General features: G+C 33.4%; 5 protein-coding genes across 5 annotated transcripts in view; all 5 read right to left on the bottom strand.

Moving 5' to 3' along the window:
- The window catches only part of LOC102590946 (TMV resistance protein N-like), an 18,803-nt gene extending 8,653 nt beyond the window's left edge, over positions 1-10,150 (bottom strand). Inside the window, exons 1-2 of the mRNA XM_015315053.1 lie at positions 9,660-10,150; positions 8,279-9,374 (exon numbers count right to left, since the gene is read on the bottom strand). Coding sequence (XP_015170539.1) covers positions 8,279-9,374; positions 9,660-10,150 — 1,587 coding nt within the window. The remainder of the gene's footprint in view (positions 1-8,278; positions 9,375-9,659) is intronic.
- A 2,252-nt stretch (positions 10,151-12,402) lies between these two features.
- LOC102590598 (disease resistance protein TAO1-like) lies at positions 12,403-15,068 on the bottom strand. Its single transcript, XM_015315067.1, has 4 exons — positions 14,814-15,068; positions 14,174-14,449; positions 13,238-14,089; positions 12,403-13,155 (listed from the first exon to the last, which is right to left on the bottom strand). The coding sequence occupies exons 1-4, from the start codon at positions 14,931-14,933 to the stop codon at positions 12,799-12,801; spliced, it is 1,605 nt and encodes a 534-aa protein (XP_015170553.1). The 5' UTR covers positions 14,934-15,068; the 3' UTR covers positions 12,403-12,798.
- Positions 15,069-15,071: 3 nt separating this feature from the next.
- LOC107063333 (putative disease resistance protein At4g11170) lies at positions 15,072-15,755 on the bottom strand. Its single transcript, XM_015315052.1, has one exon. The coding sequence runs from the start codon at positions 15,753-15,755 to the stop codon at positions 15,072-15,074; it is 684 nt and encodes a 227-aa protein (XP_015170538.1).
- Positions 15,756-16,040: 285 nt separating this feature from the next.
- LOC107063336 (TMV resistance protein N-like) lies at positions 16,041-16,732 on the bottom strand. The gene has a single exon (XM_015315068.1). It carries the CDS (start codon positions 16,661-16,663, stop codon positions 16,160-16,162), a length of 504 nt encoding a protein of 167 aa, XP_015170554.1. The 5' UTR covers positions 16,664-16,732; the 3' UTR covers positions 16,041-16,159.
- A 1,089-nt stretch (positions 16,733-17,821) lies between these two features.
- The window catches only part of LOC102578596 (U3 small nucleolar RNA-associated protein 20-like), a 16,923-nt gene continuing 16,144 nt past the window's right edge, over positions 17,822-18,600 (bottom strand). The window contains exon 7 of the mRNA XM_015315059.1: positions 17,822-18,059. Coding sequence (XP_015170545.1) covers positions 17,955-18,059 — 105 coding nt within the window. The 3' untranslated portion in view covers positions 17,822-17,954. The remainder of the gene's footprint in view (positions 18,060-18,600) is intronic.

The following is an 18,600-nucleotide window of genomic DNA, read 5'->3' as shown; positions in this document are numbered from 1 at the left end:
ATGGGGGTATGGGACTTCATTCATGCATTGCACAAGTAGACTTTGAGAGGGAGCGTGATATTTTTATGATATTATAAATGTGATTTTTGACGTCATGTTTTAATAGTTTTACAAGCTTTATATATTGCATGTGCGTTATTGCTTTATATTGAGTTTGGTTATTCATGAGTGTCTGTCCCAACATCCATCTCAGTATGTTAGTGGCTTCATAGACAGTCAGTCAGTTAGTATTGAGTCTCTCATCTATGCATATATAAATATTCTATTTTGAGACGAGTTGCCTATTGGCCAGATTTTATCAGTTGGGTTGCTTTATGACCTTTCTTTGCATTGAGTTATTCTGTTGAGTTAGGTTTCCGCTGAGTTAAGAAAGTCAGGCCAAGGGTTCACTTGGGGTCAGCAATGGTCTTCGAATGTCGGTCCCGCCCAGGGTGTAGGCTCGGGGCGTGACAGAAACCTACTTATTCTCCGAAAAAGCATTTTTCAAAAAGACATTTTAGAGGCATTGTTATCATTTGGTAGATCCAGGTTCATGGCCTATTTCTATGGAACACATTCTCCATAGTACCGAACACAGTCTCAGAACTTTGTTTGTTGATATCCACTGTTATGGACCTCACTTGTGGAATTTCATTGGATGTGTTGTTGATGTTTGAGTTGATATGCCGTGCTGAAAATCTTTGTGGGTAGGAGGGAGTATAAGAATGATCCACAACTCCCGGCAACGATGTAATAAGAAATTTGTTTGTTATGTATAAAAGAATTATCCCGAACCTGGCCTTTTTTCATAAAATTCAGAACCTATAATTTTTTAATCTTCCCGGGGTCCCCTTTTTCTATAGATTGAATTATCATAATATTTTATGACAAAATATTGTAAAGGTGTATGAAATGGTATATTGCTCAAAATCATGGTAATACCATTTATTTATAACTTTAAAATTTTGAATTGTACTAATTGAATATATTAATTTCACAATGTACTTTTATTTAGTTCAAAGTTTTCCTCGTTGTACTTTAAGCTTTGGAGTGTAATGTTTTTCCGCATTTTATGAGGTGCTAAGATTAGAAAAAGGCATAATACATGAATAGACGATATTCAAATTTGGTCTTAATTAAATTCTCCAATTTATAAATTGATCACTTAGACTCTTCCAATAATTATTTATTACATCAATGTAGGGTGTTCACGAAATACGAGATACAGTGAAGCCAAATTAAAATATTTAGATGTACACTTCCACAAGAAGGTTAACCAAAATGAAAGGGAAGTTTCCCAACATATTTTTTCTTAGATATGTCTCATTCACTTTTACCTTTACTTTTACTTTTACGGTTACTCTTTTTTTTGTGTGTTATATTTGAATTTGACATACCACTAAAAATATTATTGGGACTTCTTTTATATTTGTCCTTTCTTATTGAGTATGCTAAAGTATACACTTAAATTTGTATAAAATTAAATAAATAGACATGGCGTCTTACATGAAAATTTGTGTCCTATATGTATTACGTCACATAAAATGAGTATGTCTACTTGTTCAATTTTATACAAGTTTAAGTGTTTATTTGTACACATCTAAAGTTGGAGGACATAGATGTCAGCAAAAACCAAGTTAAATGACATATATTTTTTTTTATATCTTTAGAAATATTCAAAAGAATAATAGTGAAAAGTAAATTTTGATTTTTGTCTTTAAATTTAAGCGGTACAAACTTCTTTTCTTATACAACTAGGATAACAGTTCTCTCTTGATATGTCACCTCTTTCACATTAATTGTCGTCCTAACTCTTTGTTTAAACTTCTTTGTTGGCATCTCAAAGTCAATCATTCTTTGAATCTCTTTCACATTTTTAAGTGAATTGAAATAAATGGACAAAATTCATTTAGGAGTCATTTGCAAATCAGATTGTAGTTGGATGAGAATGTTGAATATTACAGATTGATAGTAGTGTCTAAGGTGACTGTTATATACAAATACTTTAAGAACAAACTTTTTTCTTACATAACGAACGCAAGAAAATAAGTAAGAAATCTACTTATTCTCCGGAAAAACATTTTCCAAAAAGACATTTTAGAGGCATTGTTATCATTTGGTAGATCCAGGTCCATTGCCGATTTCTATGGAACACATTCTCCATGGTTCCGAACACACTCTCAGAACTTTGCTCGTTGATATCCACTGTTACGGACCTCACTTGTGGAATTTCATTGGATGTGTTGTTGTTGTTTGAGTTGATATGCCATGCTGAAAGTCTTTGTTGTTGTTTGAGTTGATATGCCATGCTGAACGCTTTATATGGGCAACAGTAACAGCGAAGTGTTCAAGCTCATGTGCATCGCAAAGGCGGCAAACAAACCAGAGAACCATTCCTAAGAACTTGTTATTATGTACTGTGGGCATAGTCAAACAAATAAGATAAAAGAATTTACTGACTTTATTTCCTTGTAGAACATCTCGGACTTATTGAGGTTTGAACAATCTACTCAATTTTCTAGAGTCTCGAGGTGATTCCATACGAACAATTTCTCTTCCCATATCTCGCACTAGATCATGCATCACCAAATAACGCCAATCCCTTTGGAGAAAGTTCCTTTGGACTAAGGTTGAAATTGCACTTTCAGAATAAAAACCACACGCGTTTAATGTTTTGATAACTTCATCCTCAAAAAATTCATGGAAGGCACACGCAATATCAAGGAAAACACTTTGAGTATCACAATCAAGTCCGTCAAAGCTTATCTTGAGGATCTTTTGAATATCACAATGAGGAATTGCTCTTAGTTTTTTGAACTCGTATCTCCATTCTTTAACGGATCTCCCTCACAATCAAGTCCGTCAAAGCTTATCTTGAGGATCTTTTGAATATCACAATGAGGAATTGCTCTTAGTTTTTTGAACTCGTATCTCCATTCTTCTACGGATCTCCCTTGTAAATGTGACCCCAATGTCACAAGAGCTAACGGTAGCCCACCTGAATATTTGATTATGCTTTGTGCAACCTCAACATATTCTTGTGGCGGAGAAGGACTACTAAAAGCATGACAAGAAAAAAGTTGTTGAGCTTCATCTTGATTTAAATGTTTTGCCTTGTATCTCTCGTTTTCTCTAATCCGAGATAGCAAATGCTTGTCTCGGGTTGTAATAATTATTAAACTACCAGAACCAAACCAACTTCTTTCTCTTGTTAAGGATTCTAATTGGCTCATATAATCCACGTCATCAAGAATAATTAGAACCTTCTTTGACCCAAGTCTTGCTTTGATTAGATTGATGCCTTCAGCAACACTGGTAACTTTGACGTCCTTAGTTTTGAGAATTTGATTTAGTAGTTTTTCTTGTAACTTGACTAAACCAAATGCTTCAGCTTCTGATCTAACATCTGAAAGGAAGCAACTAATATCAAAGTGTCGAAATATTTGATTGTAGATAGCTTTAGCCAGAGTTGTTTTTCCTATTCCACCTACGCCATATATACCAACCATGCGAACTTCATCTACACATCCTTTTTGGAGTAACAACTCTATATCTTCGACACGAGAATCTACTCCAACAGGATGCCAAGCAATATCTAGAGGTGTCTGGTTTACCTCTAGTAGAACTTGTTTTACAATACTTTCAATAAATTTTGATTCATGTCTGCATATTAGCAAAAACAAAAGTTAGAATAAAAAAAACAACTTTGATGTGTGGAAAAAAAATAATTGATAACCAACTTATGACTTTTGACTGATAAGTCAGTTTGACCAGTTTATAAATATTACCCGTCAACAACATTTCGCAAATCCCATCCAGATAAATTTGCGCTAATTCAGTAAGTGAATCCGTCCATTTTTTCATTCTCTCAACCTCGAATGATCGCTCCTTAAGCATAGCTAAAACTTCACCAAAGTATCCGGTTTGCTTGCGTACATGAGAAGGATGAACATCATAGAAAATAGGCAAAACTATTTTCTTTAACTTGTCTTTGCATTCGAGAATTTTAACAAGTTCATCAAGACACCAACTAGACGAAGCATAATTTTTCGAGAAAACAACAATGGAAACTCTAGACTCTTCAATTGCTTTCTCAAGTTCTTTTGAAATCACCTTGCCTTTTCTTAATTCCTCATCATCTATGAAGGTATTAATTCCAACTTGACATAATCTGGAATAAAGATGACCTGTGAAGGTTTTTCGAGTATCTTCACCTCTGAAACTCAGAAACACGTCATAAGAGAAGTTGGAAGAAGTAGTTGATGATTCCCCTACAACAAATTGAGTATTCATATTTGATGACTAATATATGGAAGAATGAGTAGCTATCTATATAATATACCATGCACATGCTATGGTTTTTTCTTGGTAACTTAACTAATGCTATATATTCTTTAATTTATTTTGTACAATTATTCTTCATTAAATTTTGTTAATTGGGACTTTTTTTTTAATGATTCTTTACCTTTTGTCTCATCTTTAATTTGTTAAAGACTTGAATGATAAAAAGTAAGATTCTTTCTTCCTTGAAAACTCAAAAGTTCATCTCTCCACATAATTATGATGATGTTAAGCTTGATGTCATAATCTTTTAATAATGGAATTGAAAACATCGATTTGTTCTCAATTCACAAGTTGGATTAAACTTTTTTTTCTTTTTTACCTAATCAAGTAGTATCGCATAAATTATAACGATAATTTTTTAAAAGAAATTAAAACACTTTGTATTAATAGTAAAAACTAGGAAACTTTGTCGTAATAAAACTAACTACTAGTCTATTGCAACTATTAAACAAGTAAACAACTAATAAAACTAATTGGATCACTCTTACTGAACCATTGGTCTTAATCCTATACCTATCATACTGATATAGAGGTGAATTCAGAACTTAAAATTTATGAATTCTTATAAAAAATAAATAAATTTATGAATGATAATAATTGAGTTCATAATCAAATTATATTAATTACTTAATGATTTTCTTAGTACATATAAATAATATGAATAAAATCTATTGAGTTCACACTAACCTCTCTATAATAATCAAATCAGTAATTTTGATCCAAATTGAACTTTGTATTTATGATAATAAATTTGTTTGTTATGTGTAAAAATAATATCCGGAACCCGATCCGACCAGTAAATGCTTTTTATAAAATTGAGAACCTATAAATATAAAATCGAAATGCCAGTAGCAGTCATAGTATTTGGAACAAAGAAAAGCAAGGGAATAACAAACCATATCTTCTGCTCCAACTTCACTTTCTTTATAGTATTTTTGAAAGGAAAAAAGGGAATAGAATTAAATATTATCAGAATGCCAACCAAATATTGATTTTGTGCTCTATCCTTACTGTGGGAAAAAAAAGAAAATGTAATTTATTTGTGCAGTTTTTTAATCTTCCAGGCGTCCCATTTTTCTATGGATTGAATTATCATAATATTTTATGACAAAATACTGTAAAATGGTGTATGACTGTATGGGAAATATAATATTTGTATATTCCTCAAAATCATGATAATACCATTTGTTTCTAACTTTTTAATTGTACTAATTGAATAGATTAATTGTACAATATACTTTTGTTTAGTTCAAAGTTTTCCTCTTTGTACTTTAAGCTTGTGTGTCACGTCAGTATAGGGTGTCCACGAGACACATTAAGGGTGAGTTGGAGTGTTTAGCTGTTAGTTGAGATGTCTATATGTACACTTTTAATTAGTTACGCTTGCGAAATTTTAATTGGATGACAAAACTAGGATCGAAGTTTCGAGTGGTTAGCATCTGACGGATGAAAAAAAAATCTAAATGAAAAATACTTTTTAGCGAATCAGCTTGTAGTTGGATGAGAATTTTGAATATTACAGATTGATAGTAGTGTCTTAGGTGTTATATACAAATACTTTATGAACAAACGTTTTTCTTACATAACGATCACAAGAAAATAAGTAAGAAACCTACTTATTCTCCGGAGAAACATTTTCCAAAAAGACATTTTAGAGGCATTGTTATCATTTGGTAGATCCAGGTCCATGGCCTACTTCTATGGAACACATTTTCCATGGTACATAACACATTCTCAGAACTTTGCTCGTTGATATCCACTAATACGGACCTCACTTGTGGGATTTCACTGGATGTGTTGTTGTTGTTTGAGTTGATATACCATGCTGAAAGTCTTTGTGGGTAGGAGGGAGTATAAGAATGATCCACAACTGCCGGGAAAGAAGTAACATTACCATGTTGATCTACATATAATAGACGTACTCCTATCTTCTTTACAACGGCTCCGCCAGTGCGATCCTCTACTGTTATCTGTTCCCCGCCTTTGATCTTCAGGCCATTAAAAGGTCTATTGTTTGAGTAAGAGAAGTAATATACACGTGATATTTCTCCCTGACTGTCAGGTATATTAAAATGCGAACTCCACCAAAAAGTTGAAGACTCTACATGGGCAACAGTAACAATGAAGCTTTGAAGATAGGAGGATACATTGCCAAAGTGGCAAACAAACCAGAGAACCATTCCCAAGAACTTATTATTATGTACTGTGGGCATAGTCAAACAGATAGATGGAGCTGTTACTTTATTGCTGCACCAATCTGGAATCTCATTGCTTTCGAGATTAATTTGTAATGACATCTTCATCAGACAAATTAAGACACAATTAGATCATTAATTATTAATGTGATACGAGGGAGAGATCAGAGAGGGAGAGGGACTAACCTTATACCGTTGATGTTTTCTAGACGGAATTGATAGAGCATGGGCACTAAAGAAGCCTTCATTGAATGGATTCTGCAGACGAGTACAATTAATCATGTCCACCTTCTCTATTGAAGGGAGGTAGTCCGACCCTGTAATCTTGACCAGTTTTTGGCAATTCCTAAGTTCAACAATTGCAAGGTGCTCTAAATTTGATATTGACGGGAGTGTTTGAAGGTTCTCACAATCATTCAAATATAAGGACGTCAACAATGGTAACTTGGAAAAATCAAAGGGTAGATAGAGGAAACTGTTGCCGCTCAAATCTAAAAAATATAAGTTGGATAAACTCCCAATATCCCTAGGAACATCAGCCTCCGAGAAACCACAATATGAAAGGCGTAGATTCAAAATAAATTTTGACAAGGACACTATGGGGCGTACTCTTCTTTGAGAAAAACTCCTTTTGGCCTTTAAGTATTGGCCTCCCATTTCCAATTCTACAAGATTTCGTAGCATTTCAACAGATCCAGGCAATTGTTTTATACCTGTTTCACGTGCATTAAGATATCTTAGGCTTTGCATAGCTCCAATGTTAACTGGCAGTGTTTGTAAAGACGAGCAGTCATTAATGTACAAGGTTTTAAGGGATTTTAGCTGGCATATGCTGCTCGGAAGATCCGTAATATTTTTTGCAACCATTCAATTGAAGATCAGTTAGTCTGTCCAAATTTCCTATTGATGGATGGATCTCCTTCAGACTTGAAGCAATTCTCAAGCAACAAAGTCTCGAGACTTCGTGAACCGTTGAAGTTTGGAGTTTTTCTGAGGCGCTTGCAATCAGAGAGATCCAGCATTTTCAAATTTCTACAATACTAAAAGTAAACAAAATATTGTTTCAATTAAGATTTTCTTTCCCTTAAACATTACACATAAATTTGCAAAATTGAGTAACGAACCTGCAAATTCAAACCAAATTCTAGGATATTGCTCCCTTTCATATTCAGAAATACAAGTTTCTCAGATGGAAAATTTGATGGTACACATTTTAAAGGACATCCTTTCCAAGACAGCCATCTGAGCTCCTTGGACAATAGCTCAAAATCTCCACTAATATGTAAAGTCGTCGATTTTTAAGCACCCTAAGATTTATCATTTTCTGAAATGCTTTTGGTGTTCAGCTTCACACCCTTTAATGCCTGTCGTTCTACCACCAATATTTCTACATTTTTAGAACCCTACAGTTTAGTAAAAAGAAAAGTACTATAAGACCATGTTAAGTATGATAAATTAAGAAAGAGAAATGCTTTATACAAATTGAAGGTCAAACAAATAGAATAAATTATGTACCAATAAAAAAAAAATTACACATTATATCCAACTAAAGGATGTTTATTTGATAATTTTGTCTTTGATAGTTTGTTTAGACTTCAGTAAATGTTCATTTCAAGTACAGAATGGTTCAAACATCTAAAGATACTTACTAACGGGAGAAGATTTAAGCACAAATGCATAAATTATAAGCAAATGTATATCAATATGAAAAAAGAAGAAGAAGAAGTATAACCAAGATAAAGATAATGAAATTTACTGACTTTATTTCCTTGTAGGACATCAAGGACTTCTTGAGGGTTGACCAATCTACTCCGTTTTCCACTGTCTCGAGGTGATTCCATGCGAACGATTTCTCTTCCCACATCCTGCACTAGATCATGCATCACCAAACGACGCCGATCCCTTTGGAGCAGGTGTCTTTTGACTAGAGTTACAATTGCACTTTCACAATACAAACCACAGGCGTTTAATGTTTTGGTAACTTCATCCTCATCACATCCATGGAAGGCGCACGCAATATCAAGGAAAACATTCTGAGTATTGTCATCAAGTCCATCAAAGCTTATTTGGAGAATCTTTTGAATATCAAAATGAGGAATTGTTCTTAGTTTTTCGAACTCGTATCTCCATTCTTCAACGGATCTCCCTTGTAAATGTGACCCCAATGTCACAAGAGCTAATGGTAGCCCACCTGAATATTTAATTATGTTTTGGGCCAGCTCAACATATTCATGTGGTGGAGAAAGACTGTTAAAAGCATGACAAGAAAAAAGTTGTTGTGCTTCGTTGCCATTTAAAAGTTTGGCCCGGTATATCTCATTTGTTGTAAGACCATAAAGCAAATGCTCGTCTCGGGTTGTAATAATTATAACACTACCAGAACCAAACCAATTTCTTTCTCTTGTTAAGGATTCTAATTGGCTTCTATGATCCACATCATCAAGAACAATTAGAACCTTTTGGGACCCAAGTCTTGCTTTGATGAGATTAACACCTTCAGCAACACTATCAACTTCAAATTCCTTAGTTTTGAGGATTTGATGAAGTAGTTTCTCTTGAAGCTTGATTAGACCCAATTCTTCAGCTTTTGATCTAACATCTGAAAGGAAGCAACTACCACCAAACTGTAGAAATATTCTATTGTAGATGGCTTTTGCTAGAGTTGTTTTTCCAATTCCACCAACGCCACATATACCAACCATTCGAACTTCATGCTCACATCCACTTTGCATTAACAACAATATATCTTTGATAGGAGAATCTAATCCAATTGGATAATGAGCAACATCTAGAGGTGTCTGGTTGACTTCTTGCAGAACTTGTTTTATAATACTTTCAATAAATTTTGATTCATGCCTACAGTTTTTTTAGCAAAAACAGTAAAAAACAAAACTTTGATATTTGAAAATATATGATGAACAAAACAAAATCCATAGCCAACAGATAACAGGGAAATCGAGGGTAGAGAATGGAGATTATCAATTACTATTACTCCCTCGTTCCAATTTATGTGATGCAGTCTGATTTGGCACGGAGATTAAGAAATATAAAAAGAATTTGCAATGTTCCAAAACTAACCAACTTATAAGCTTAGGCAAATGCTTAAATTCAAAATTCTAAAGTTGAATTAAGAAGTGTTACCCATCAGCAACATTTCTCAAATCCCATCCAGATAAATTTGCTGCTTCAGTAAGTGCAGCTTTCCACTTTTCCATTCTTTCAGTTCCAATTGATCGTTCCTTGTGTTTTGCCAAAGCTTCGCCAAAGGATCCAGTTTGTCTTCGTACTTGAGAAGGATCAACATCATAGAAAATAGGCAAAACTAGCTGATTTAACCTCTCTCTGCAATCGAGAATTTTGACAAGTTCATCAAGACACCAACTAGAGGAAGCATAATTTTTGGAGAAAACAACAATGGCAACCCTAGATTGTTCAATTGCTTTCTCAAGTTCAATTGAAATGACGTCTCCCTTTCTCAATTCCTCATCATCTATGAAAGTATTAACTCCGACTTGACATAATCTGAAATAAAGATGACCGGTAAAGTTGTTTCTGGTATCTTCACCTCTGAAACTGAGAAACACATCATAAGAGAAGTTGGAAGAAGAAGATGATTCTCCTTGAGTATTCATATTTGATGACAATAAATGGAAGAATTAAGCGATTTTTAGTTGAATGAAAGAAAAGATGAGTGAAGCAGTTACAGGTAATTGTTTGTTCCTGGAAACTCAATTTTGGGTCAACTCATTTACAATCCCTAAAGAAAGTTAATCGAAACGAAAGGGAAGTTCCCAGCATATTTCTTAGATAGTTCACGTGTCTATATTAAAAGTAGATATATTTACATAAATTTAGATGGCAAAAAGTAATCTCTTTCTCTTAATTAATTACTTCTCCACTTTTGAATTGACACACCTGAGTATTAAGAAAACAATAAGAAGTAGTAGAAATAATTAGGGATGATAATGAGATAGCGTGGATGAAAGGTAGGGCGGATTAAAGGTTATATGGGGCGGGGGCGGGGAGCTTTTAAGGTTGTATGGGGTTGGGTGGATGCAAATTAATGTGAGGCGGTGCGATTTGTGGGTTCATGTGATTTTATACGGATTCAAATTTAATTTTAATTGTATAGGTTATAAGAGTGATGAAGCTTTCACGGATAAAAATACACATGATTTGGTAGTTAAACTATTAGTATTAGGATTAGGATAAAATAAAGAGAATAATCTTGCCCTTTGTCTTGTATTGTGTTATAATTCATATAAAAAAATTTATCTGATTTGGAGTCTACTCAATTTTCAAAAGAAAAAAAAAACTTTAATTCATGATGTGCACTTTATTTATGCTTTTATTTGCATCTACTTATTTTGACCCAACGAAAATGAATTTTGTTATTTATGCTCTGCATAAATTGCATCTAGTTAAAAAGAATTTTGAAATATTGAGTTTTATGAATTTGATTTTATTTTATTTTCTACAAAAATTGTGTGATCATTTGGTAATGGCCATTACTATTGCTCAAAGATTTTAAACATGAAATATAACTAATACAATAATAATTTTAATATAGCTTACTAAAATATTCAAGATAATAAATGAAAATGATTAGAGTTTTCGATAAAACTCATCCTCAAACTATAGCCTAGATTTTGGTTACATCCTTGCATTATTATATTGAACAAAAAACATCATTCATCTATCTAAGAAGTTTCAATAGTCATCCTTCGGTTAATTTTGGTAAAAAGTTAACTTGTTATCGTCAAAATATGTGTAAAGCATGTAGGTTTCCCTCTAAATCTCCTAACCTAAATCGTCTTCTCCACTATATTTTGAGCTATTGCACTTTAGATTTGTGTCATAGTTGAAGGATGATTTCAGTAAAAAATTTAAAATAATTTAATTAAAATTAATACAATTTCTTACCTACTTCCTAATTGGGAACTTTGTATTTATGATAAAGAAGTATAAAAAAGTTATCCCGAACCCGACCAGTAAATGCTTTTTTATAAAATTTAGAACCTATAGTTTTTTAATCTTCCAGGGGTCCCATTTTTCTATGGATTGAATTATCATAATATTTTATGACAAAATACTGTAAAATGGTGTATGATTGTATGGCATATATACCATTTGTATATTCCCCAAAATCAATGATAACCATTTGTCTCTAACTTTAATTTTGAATTGTACTAATTGAATATATTAATTGTACAATATACATTTATTTAGTTCAAAGATTTCCTCTTTGTACTTTAAGCTTTGGAGTGTATTGTTTTCCGCATTTTATGAAGTGTTACTATTAGAAAAAAAGGCATAATACATAAACATGTGATATTCAAATTTGGTCTCAGTTAAATTCTCCAATTTATAAAATGATCATTTAGATTCTTCCAAAATTATTTGTTATGTTAATGTAGGATGTCCACGAGATACATTGAGGCCAAGTTGGAGTGTTTAGCTGTTAGTTAATAGCAAGTTAAAATATCTAGACGTGCACTTTCAAAGTTAGAGACTGATTTTATGTTGTTTTTTATTTGTGTGTCTAATTATGATGTTTTATTTATATGGTTTGATTTGTGAATGAATTTTGATTTTGCTCATGTTATTGTTGATGGATTCATTTTCAGTCACTACTTAATTAGTTACTAGATGTGGATTAAGATTTTGAGTTTGTAAGTTCTAGATCTCAACCGATCATTTTTGAAGTTTGTTGGAATGTCATAACATAAATACATGATTTGAATCAAAGTTATTGAGTTTGATCAAACCCGTAGATCCTATACACGGTGGATGAGTGAAGCAGAAATAATTGGACAAAATTCATTTAGGAGTCATTTGCAAATGAGATTGTATTTGGAAGAGAATTTTGAATATTACATATTGATAGTAGTGTCTAAGGTGTTATATACAAATACTTTTAGAACAAACTTTTTTCTTACATAATGAACACAAGAAAATAAGTAAGAAAACCTACTTATTCTCCGGGGAAACATTTTCCAAAAAGACATTTTAGAGGCATTGTTATCATTTGGTAGATCCAGGTCCATGGCCTATTTCTATGGAACACATTCTTCATGGTACCGAACACAATCTCAGAACTTTGTTCGTTGATATCCACTGTTACGGACCTCACTTGTGGGATGTGTTGTTGTTGTTTGAGTTGATATGCCCGAAAGTCTTTGTGGGTAGGAGGGAGTATAAGAATGATCCACAACTCCCGGCAAAGATGTAACATTACCATGTTGGTCCAAGTATAACAGATGGATCCCTATCTTCTTTACTAGTCTCTGTCAGTTTCATTCTTTACTGTTATCTGTTCCCCACCTTTGATGTTCAGGCCTTTAAAAGGTCTATCATTTACGGAAGATAAGTAATATACACATGATACTTCTCCGTGACTGTTAGGTCTATCAAAAGGCCAAATCCACGGAAAACCTGTACTCTTTTTATGGGCAACAGTAACAGCGAAGTGTTCAAGATCATGTACATCGCAAAGGCGGCAAACAAACCAGAGAACCATTCCTAAGAACTTGTTATAATGTACTGTGGGCATAGTCAAACAGATAGATGGAGCTGTTACTTTATTGCTGCACCAATCTGGAATCTCATTGCTTTCGAGATTAATTTGTAATGACAGCTTCATCAGACAAATTAAGACACAATTAGATCATTAATTATTAATGTGATACGAGAGAGATCAGAGAGGGAGAGGGACTAACCTCATACCGTTGATGTTCTCTAGACGGAATTGATAGAGCAGGGGCACTAAAGAAGCCTTCACTGAATGGATTCTGCAGACGAGTACAATTAATCATGTTCATCTTCTCTATTGAAGGGAGGTTGTCCAACCCTGCAATCTTGACCAGTTTTTGGCAATTCCTAAGTTCAACAATTTCAAGGTACTCTAAATTTGATATTGACGGGAGTGTTTGAAGGTTCTCACAATCATTCAAATACAAGGACATCAACAATTGTAACTTGGAAAAATCAAAGGGTAGATAGAGGAAACTGCTGCCGCTCAAATCTAAATGATATAAGTTGGATAAACTCCCAATATCCCTAGGAACATCAGCCTCTGAAAAACCACAATATGGAAGGCATAGAATCGAAATAAATTTTGACAAGGATACTATAGGGCGTACTCTTGTTTGAGAAAACCTCCTTTTGGTCTCAAAGTATTGACCTCCCATTTCCAATTCTATAAGATTTCCTAGCATTTCAACAGATCCAGGCAATTCTTTTATACCTGTTTCACGTGCATTAAGAAATCTTAGGCTTTGCATATCTCCAATGTCAACTGGCAGTGTTTGTAAAGATGAGCAGTCATTAATGTACAAGATTTCAAGGGATTTTAGCTGACATATGCTGCTCCAAAGATCAGTAATCTTTTTGCAACCACTCAATCGAAGACAAATTAGTCTGTCCAAATTTCCTATGGATGGATGGATCTCCTTCAGACTTGAGCAATTCTCAAGCCACAAAGTCTCGAGACTTCGTGAACCGTTGAAGTTTGGAGTTTTTCTGAGGCGCTTGCAATAAGAGAGATCCAGCATTTTCAAATTTCTACAATACTAAAAGTAAACAAAACATAGTTTCAATTAAGATTTTCTTTCTCTTAAACATTACACATAAAATTGCAGAATTGAGTAACGAACCTGCAAATTCAAACCAAATTCTTGGATATTGCTCCCTTTCATATTCAGAAATACAAGTTTCTCAGATGGAAAATTTGATGGTACACATTTTAACGGACATCCTTTCCAAGACAACCATCTGAGCTCCTTGGACAATAGCTCAAAATCTCCACTAATATGTAAGTGGTCTATTTTAAGCACCCTAAGATTTATCATTTTCTGAAATACTTTGGTGCTTAGCTTCACACCCTTTAATGCTTGTCGTTCTACCACCAATATTTCTACTTTTTTAGAACCCTGCAATTTAGTAAAAATAAAAGTACTATAAGACCATGCTTAAGTATGACAAATTAAGAAAGAGAAATGCTTTATACAAATTGAAGGTCAAACAAATAGAATAAATTATGTACCGATAAAAATAAATTTACACATTATATCCAACTAAAGGATATTTAATTGATAATTTTGTCTTTGACAGATTGAGTGTTTAGACTTCAGTAAATGTTCATTTCAAGTACAGAATGGTTCAAACATCTAGAGATACTTACTGGCCGGAGAAGATTTAAGCACAAATGCATAAATTATAAGCAAATGTATATCAATATAAATGTAAAAAAGAAGAAGAAGTATAACCAAGATAAAGATAATAAAATTTACTGACTTTATTTCCTTGTAGAACATCAATGACTTCTTGAGGGTTGAACAATCTACTCCGTTTTCCAGGGTCTTGAGATTCCATGCGAACGATTTCTCTTCCCATTTCCTGCACTAGATCATGCATCACCAAACTAGACCAATCATCCCTTTGGAGCAAGTTCCTTTGGACTAAGGTTGAATTGAACTTTCAGAATAAAAACCACACGCATTTAATGTTTTGGCAACTTCATCCTCATAACAACCATGGAAGGCACATGCGATATCAAAGGAAAACACTCCGAGTATTGACATCAAGTCCATCAAAGCTTATCTTGAGAATCTTTTGAATATCACCATGAGGAATTGCTTTTAGTTTTTTGAACTCGTATCTCCATTCTTTAACGGATCTCCCTAGCAGATGTGACCCCAATGTCACAAGAGCTAATGGTAGCCCACCTGAATATTTTATTATGTCTTGTGCCAGTTCAACATATTCTTGTGGTGGAGAAAAACAGTTAAAAGCATGACAAGAAAAAAGTTGTTGGGCTTCATTGTCATTTAAAAGTTTGGCCCGGTATATCTCACTTGTTGTAAGCCCATATAGCAAATGTTCATCTCGGGTTGTAATAATTATTACACTACCAGAGCCAAACCAACTTCTTTCTCTTGTTAAGGATTCTAATTGGCTTCTATGATCTACGTCATCAAGAACAATTAGAACCTTTTGAGACCCAAGTCTTGCTTTGATGAGATTAGCACCTTCAGCAACATTATCAACTTCAAATTCCTTAGTTTTGAGGATTTGATTAAGTAGTTTCTCTTGAAGCTTGACTAGACCAGATTCTTCAGTTTTTGATCTAATGTCAGAAAGGAAGCAACTACCATCAAACTGTTGAAATATTCGATTATAGATAGCTTTTGCCAAAGTTGTTTTTCCAATTCCACCAACGCCACATATACCAACCATGCAAACTTCATGCTCACATCCACTTTGCAGTAACAACTCTATATGTTTGATAGGAGAATCTAATCCAGTTGGGTAATGAGCAACATCTAGAGGTGTCTGGTTAACCTCTCGCAGAACTTGTTTTATAATATTTTCAATAAATTTTGCTTCATGCCTACAGTTTTTGCAACAATAAATACTTAGGTATTTAAAAATATTTGATGAACAAAATAAAAATCAATAGCCAAAAGATAAAAGAGTTTATAGAATGGAGAATATATTCCTTGTCCCTATCTATATGACACAGTTTGATTTGACACAAAATTTAAGAAATATAGAAAGACTTTACAATGTTCCAAAATTAACCAAGTTATAAGCTTAGGCAAACGCTTAAATTCAAAATTTAATAGTTGAATTAAGAAGTCTTACCCATCAGCAACATTTCTCAAATCCCATCCAGATAAATTTGCTGCTTCAGTAAGTGCAGCTTTCCACTTTTCCATTCTTTCAGCTCCAACAAATCGTTCCTTATGTTTTGCCAAAGCTTCGTCAAAGGATCCAGTTTGCCTTCGCACTTGAGAAGGATCAACATCATAGAAAATAGGCAAAACTACCTGATTTAACCTCTCTTTGCAATCGAGAATTTTGACAAGTTCATCAAGACACCAACTAGAGGAAGCATAATTTTTGGAGAAAACAACAATGGCAACCCTAGACTGTTCAATTGCTTTCTCAAGTTCAATTGAAATGACGTCTCCCTTTCTCAATTCCTCATCATCTATGAAAGTATTAACTCCAACTTGACACAATCGGAAATAAAGATGACCTGTGAAGTTTTTCCGAGTATCTTCACCTCTGAAACTGAGAAACACATCATAAGATAAGTTGGAAGAAGAAGATGATTCTCCTACAACAAATTGAGTATTCATATTTGATGACAATAAATTAAAGAGATTTTTAGTCAATTTTTTGCTTAATTAATTAAATAGAGATGTGAAGCAGCTATTTATATACCCACAAGTACTTGTTTGTTCCTGGAAATTTAATTTTGGGTCAAGTCATTTACAAGCCCCAAAGAAGGTTTACAGAAATGAAAGGGAAGTTTCCAAGACATAATATGTCTATTCACTTTTATTTGTCCAGCTATTAAAAGTAGATATACAATTTACTTTCATTTCCTTCGTAGATTTTTACTCATTCACACTATTAAAAATAATGATCATTTTTATAATGTATTTTTTCATCATATTAATATGCAAAAAATTGTAATTTATAATTTTTTTATAGTTTTTGAATATTTAAATTTTTTGTTTAAAATATCAAATTAATACAATCTAATTTAATTTTGAAAATTAATTAAATTGACTTTCGAAAATGACAATATGATATAAATGAGAGAATACCAAAAGAGCTGGCAAATTTCCACCAAAACTTCGCAAGTGGAAATTATTATTATCTTAAAGTTATGAACTCACATCTACAATTATTATTTAGTTTATTATATTTAAATAAAAAAGAGGAAAAGTCGGAAGTTGTAAAATTTTAAATGACAAGTAGAATGTTTCAACATGAATTTATGATACTTTAATAAGCAATATTCGTTCTGTAATAAATTAATCGCAAAGAATTGATTAGGAATTTGGTTGAAAATAGAAATGGTCCAATTCAAGATGAAACTATTAGAATTGACCTTTGGTGAGGAAGTAAATTAAATTACTCCCTTCGTCTATTTTTATTTGTCTAGTATTAACTCATGCAATAAATAAAACAAAAACATGATCGTATTTGTTCCTGTATTCTAACAAAAAAGTTATATTATTTGTCATTTGTTATACTTCAGAGTCATATTTATCCTTGAGACATTAAATCTCCATGACCCGCCTTAATTTAACGCAGAATAGGACGAACACTCTTCTCCAAAGTCCAAGCTAAGACTGTTTCCATTACTAAAAATCAATAAATTACACAGTTCGATCACTTACAATGTTCTCTGGTATTGTAGGTTAATCAGAGAGACACTATATTCACTATACAAAGAAAAAGTTGATCAATTTTTAAAACTAAGCTTTAGTGCAACTCTACATACTAGCACTATACAATGGAAAAATTGGTTACATAAATTAAACAAAATTTTCTATAGAAGCTACTGCTATCGAAGCTCGATGCTCCATTGTTCATACCTAATAATGGCTTTGTAGCCCTATAATAGTACACATTCTACTACATCCATCTTCCCATCTTCATTGACATCATTTTCCTCTTCTTGTGGGCTTTATGCTTTTCTGCAATCCTCAGCCTCCTCTTGGCGTTTCTCATTGGATTGACCTTCTCTTCTTGTTTCCTCTTATCCCTCTTCGATTTGATATTCTTCCTTATATGACTGTAGATTTGGACAAAATATGTGTTCCTATAACATTGCTTATGCTCCCTCGCACTCCTTCAGCCAGTTGTTTCACGTCATCTGTGGAGATGATGCAAACGTAATGTCACGCCCCGAGCGTACACCCTGGGCAGGACCGGCACCCGGAGACCATTTCTGGCCCCAAGCGAACCCTTGGCCTGGCTTTCTTAACTCAGCGGAAACCTAACCCAACAGAATAACTCAATGCAATGCAATATTACAAAACAACTTAACTTATAAAATATGGCCATAAAGGCAACTCGAATCTCAAAATAGAATATTTACATATATATATAGATGAGAGACTCAAAACTAACTGACTGACTGTCTGTCTATGAAGCCTCTAAAATACTGAGATGGATGTTGGGACAGACCCCGCAACACCCTAATAAGACAAAACTAAGAGAACAAAATAACTAAGCCCTCCGGAAGCAAGGAGGCTCACACTGACTCTGGAGTGCTCAA

Source organism: Solanum tuberosum, unplaced genomic scaffold (assembly GCF_000226075.1).
Source record: "Solanum tuberosum cultivar DM 1-3 516 R44 unplaced genomic scaffold, SolTub_3.0 scf00339, whole genome shotgun sequence".
NCBI lineage: Eukaryota > Viridiplantae > Streptophyta > Magnoliopsida > Solanales > Solanaceae > Solanum > Solanum tuberosum.
This window is presented reverse-complemented; position numbering and strand designations above follow the sequence as displayed.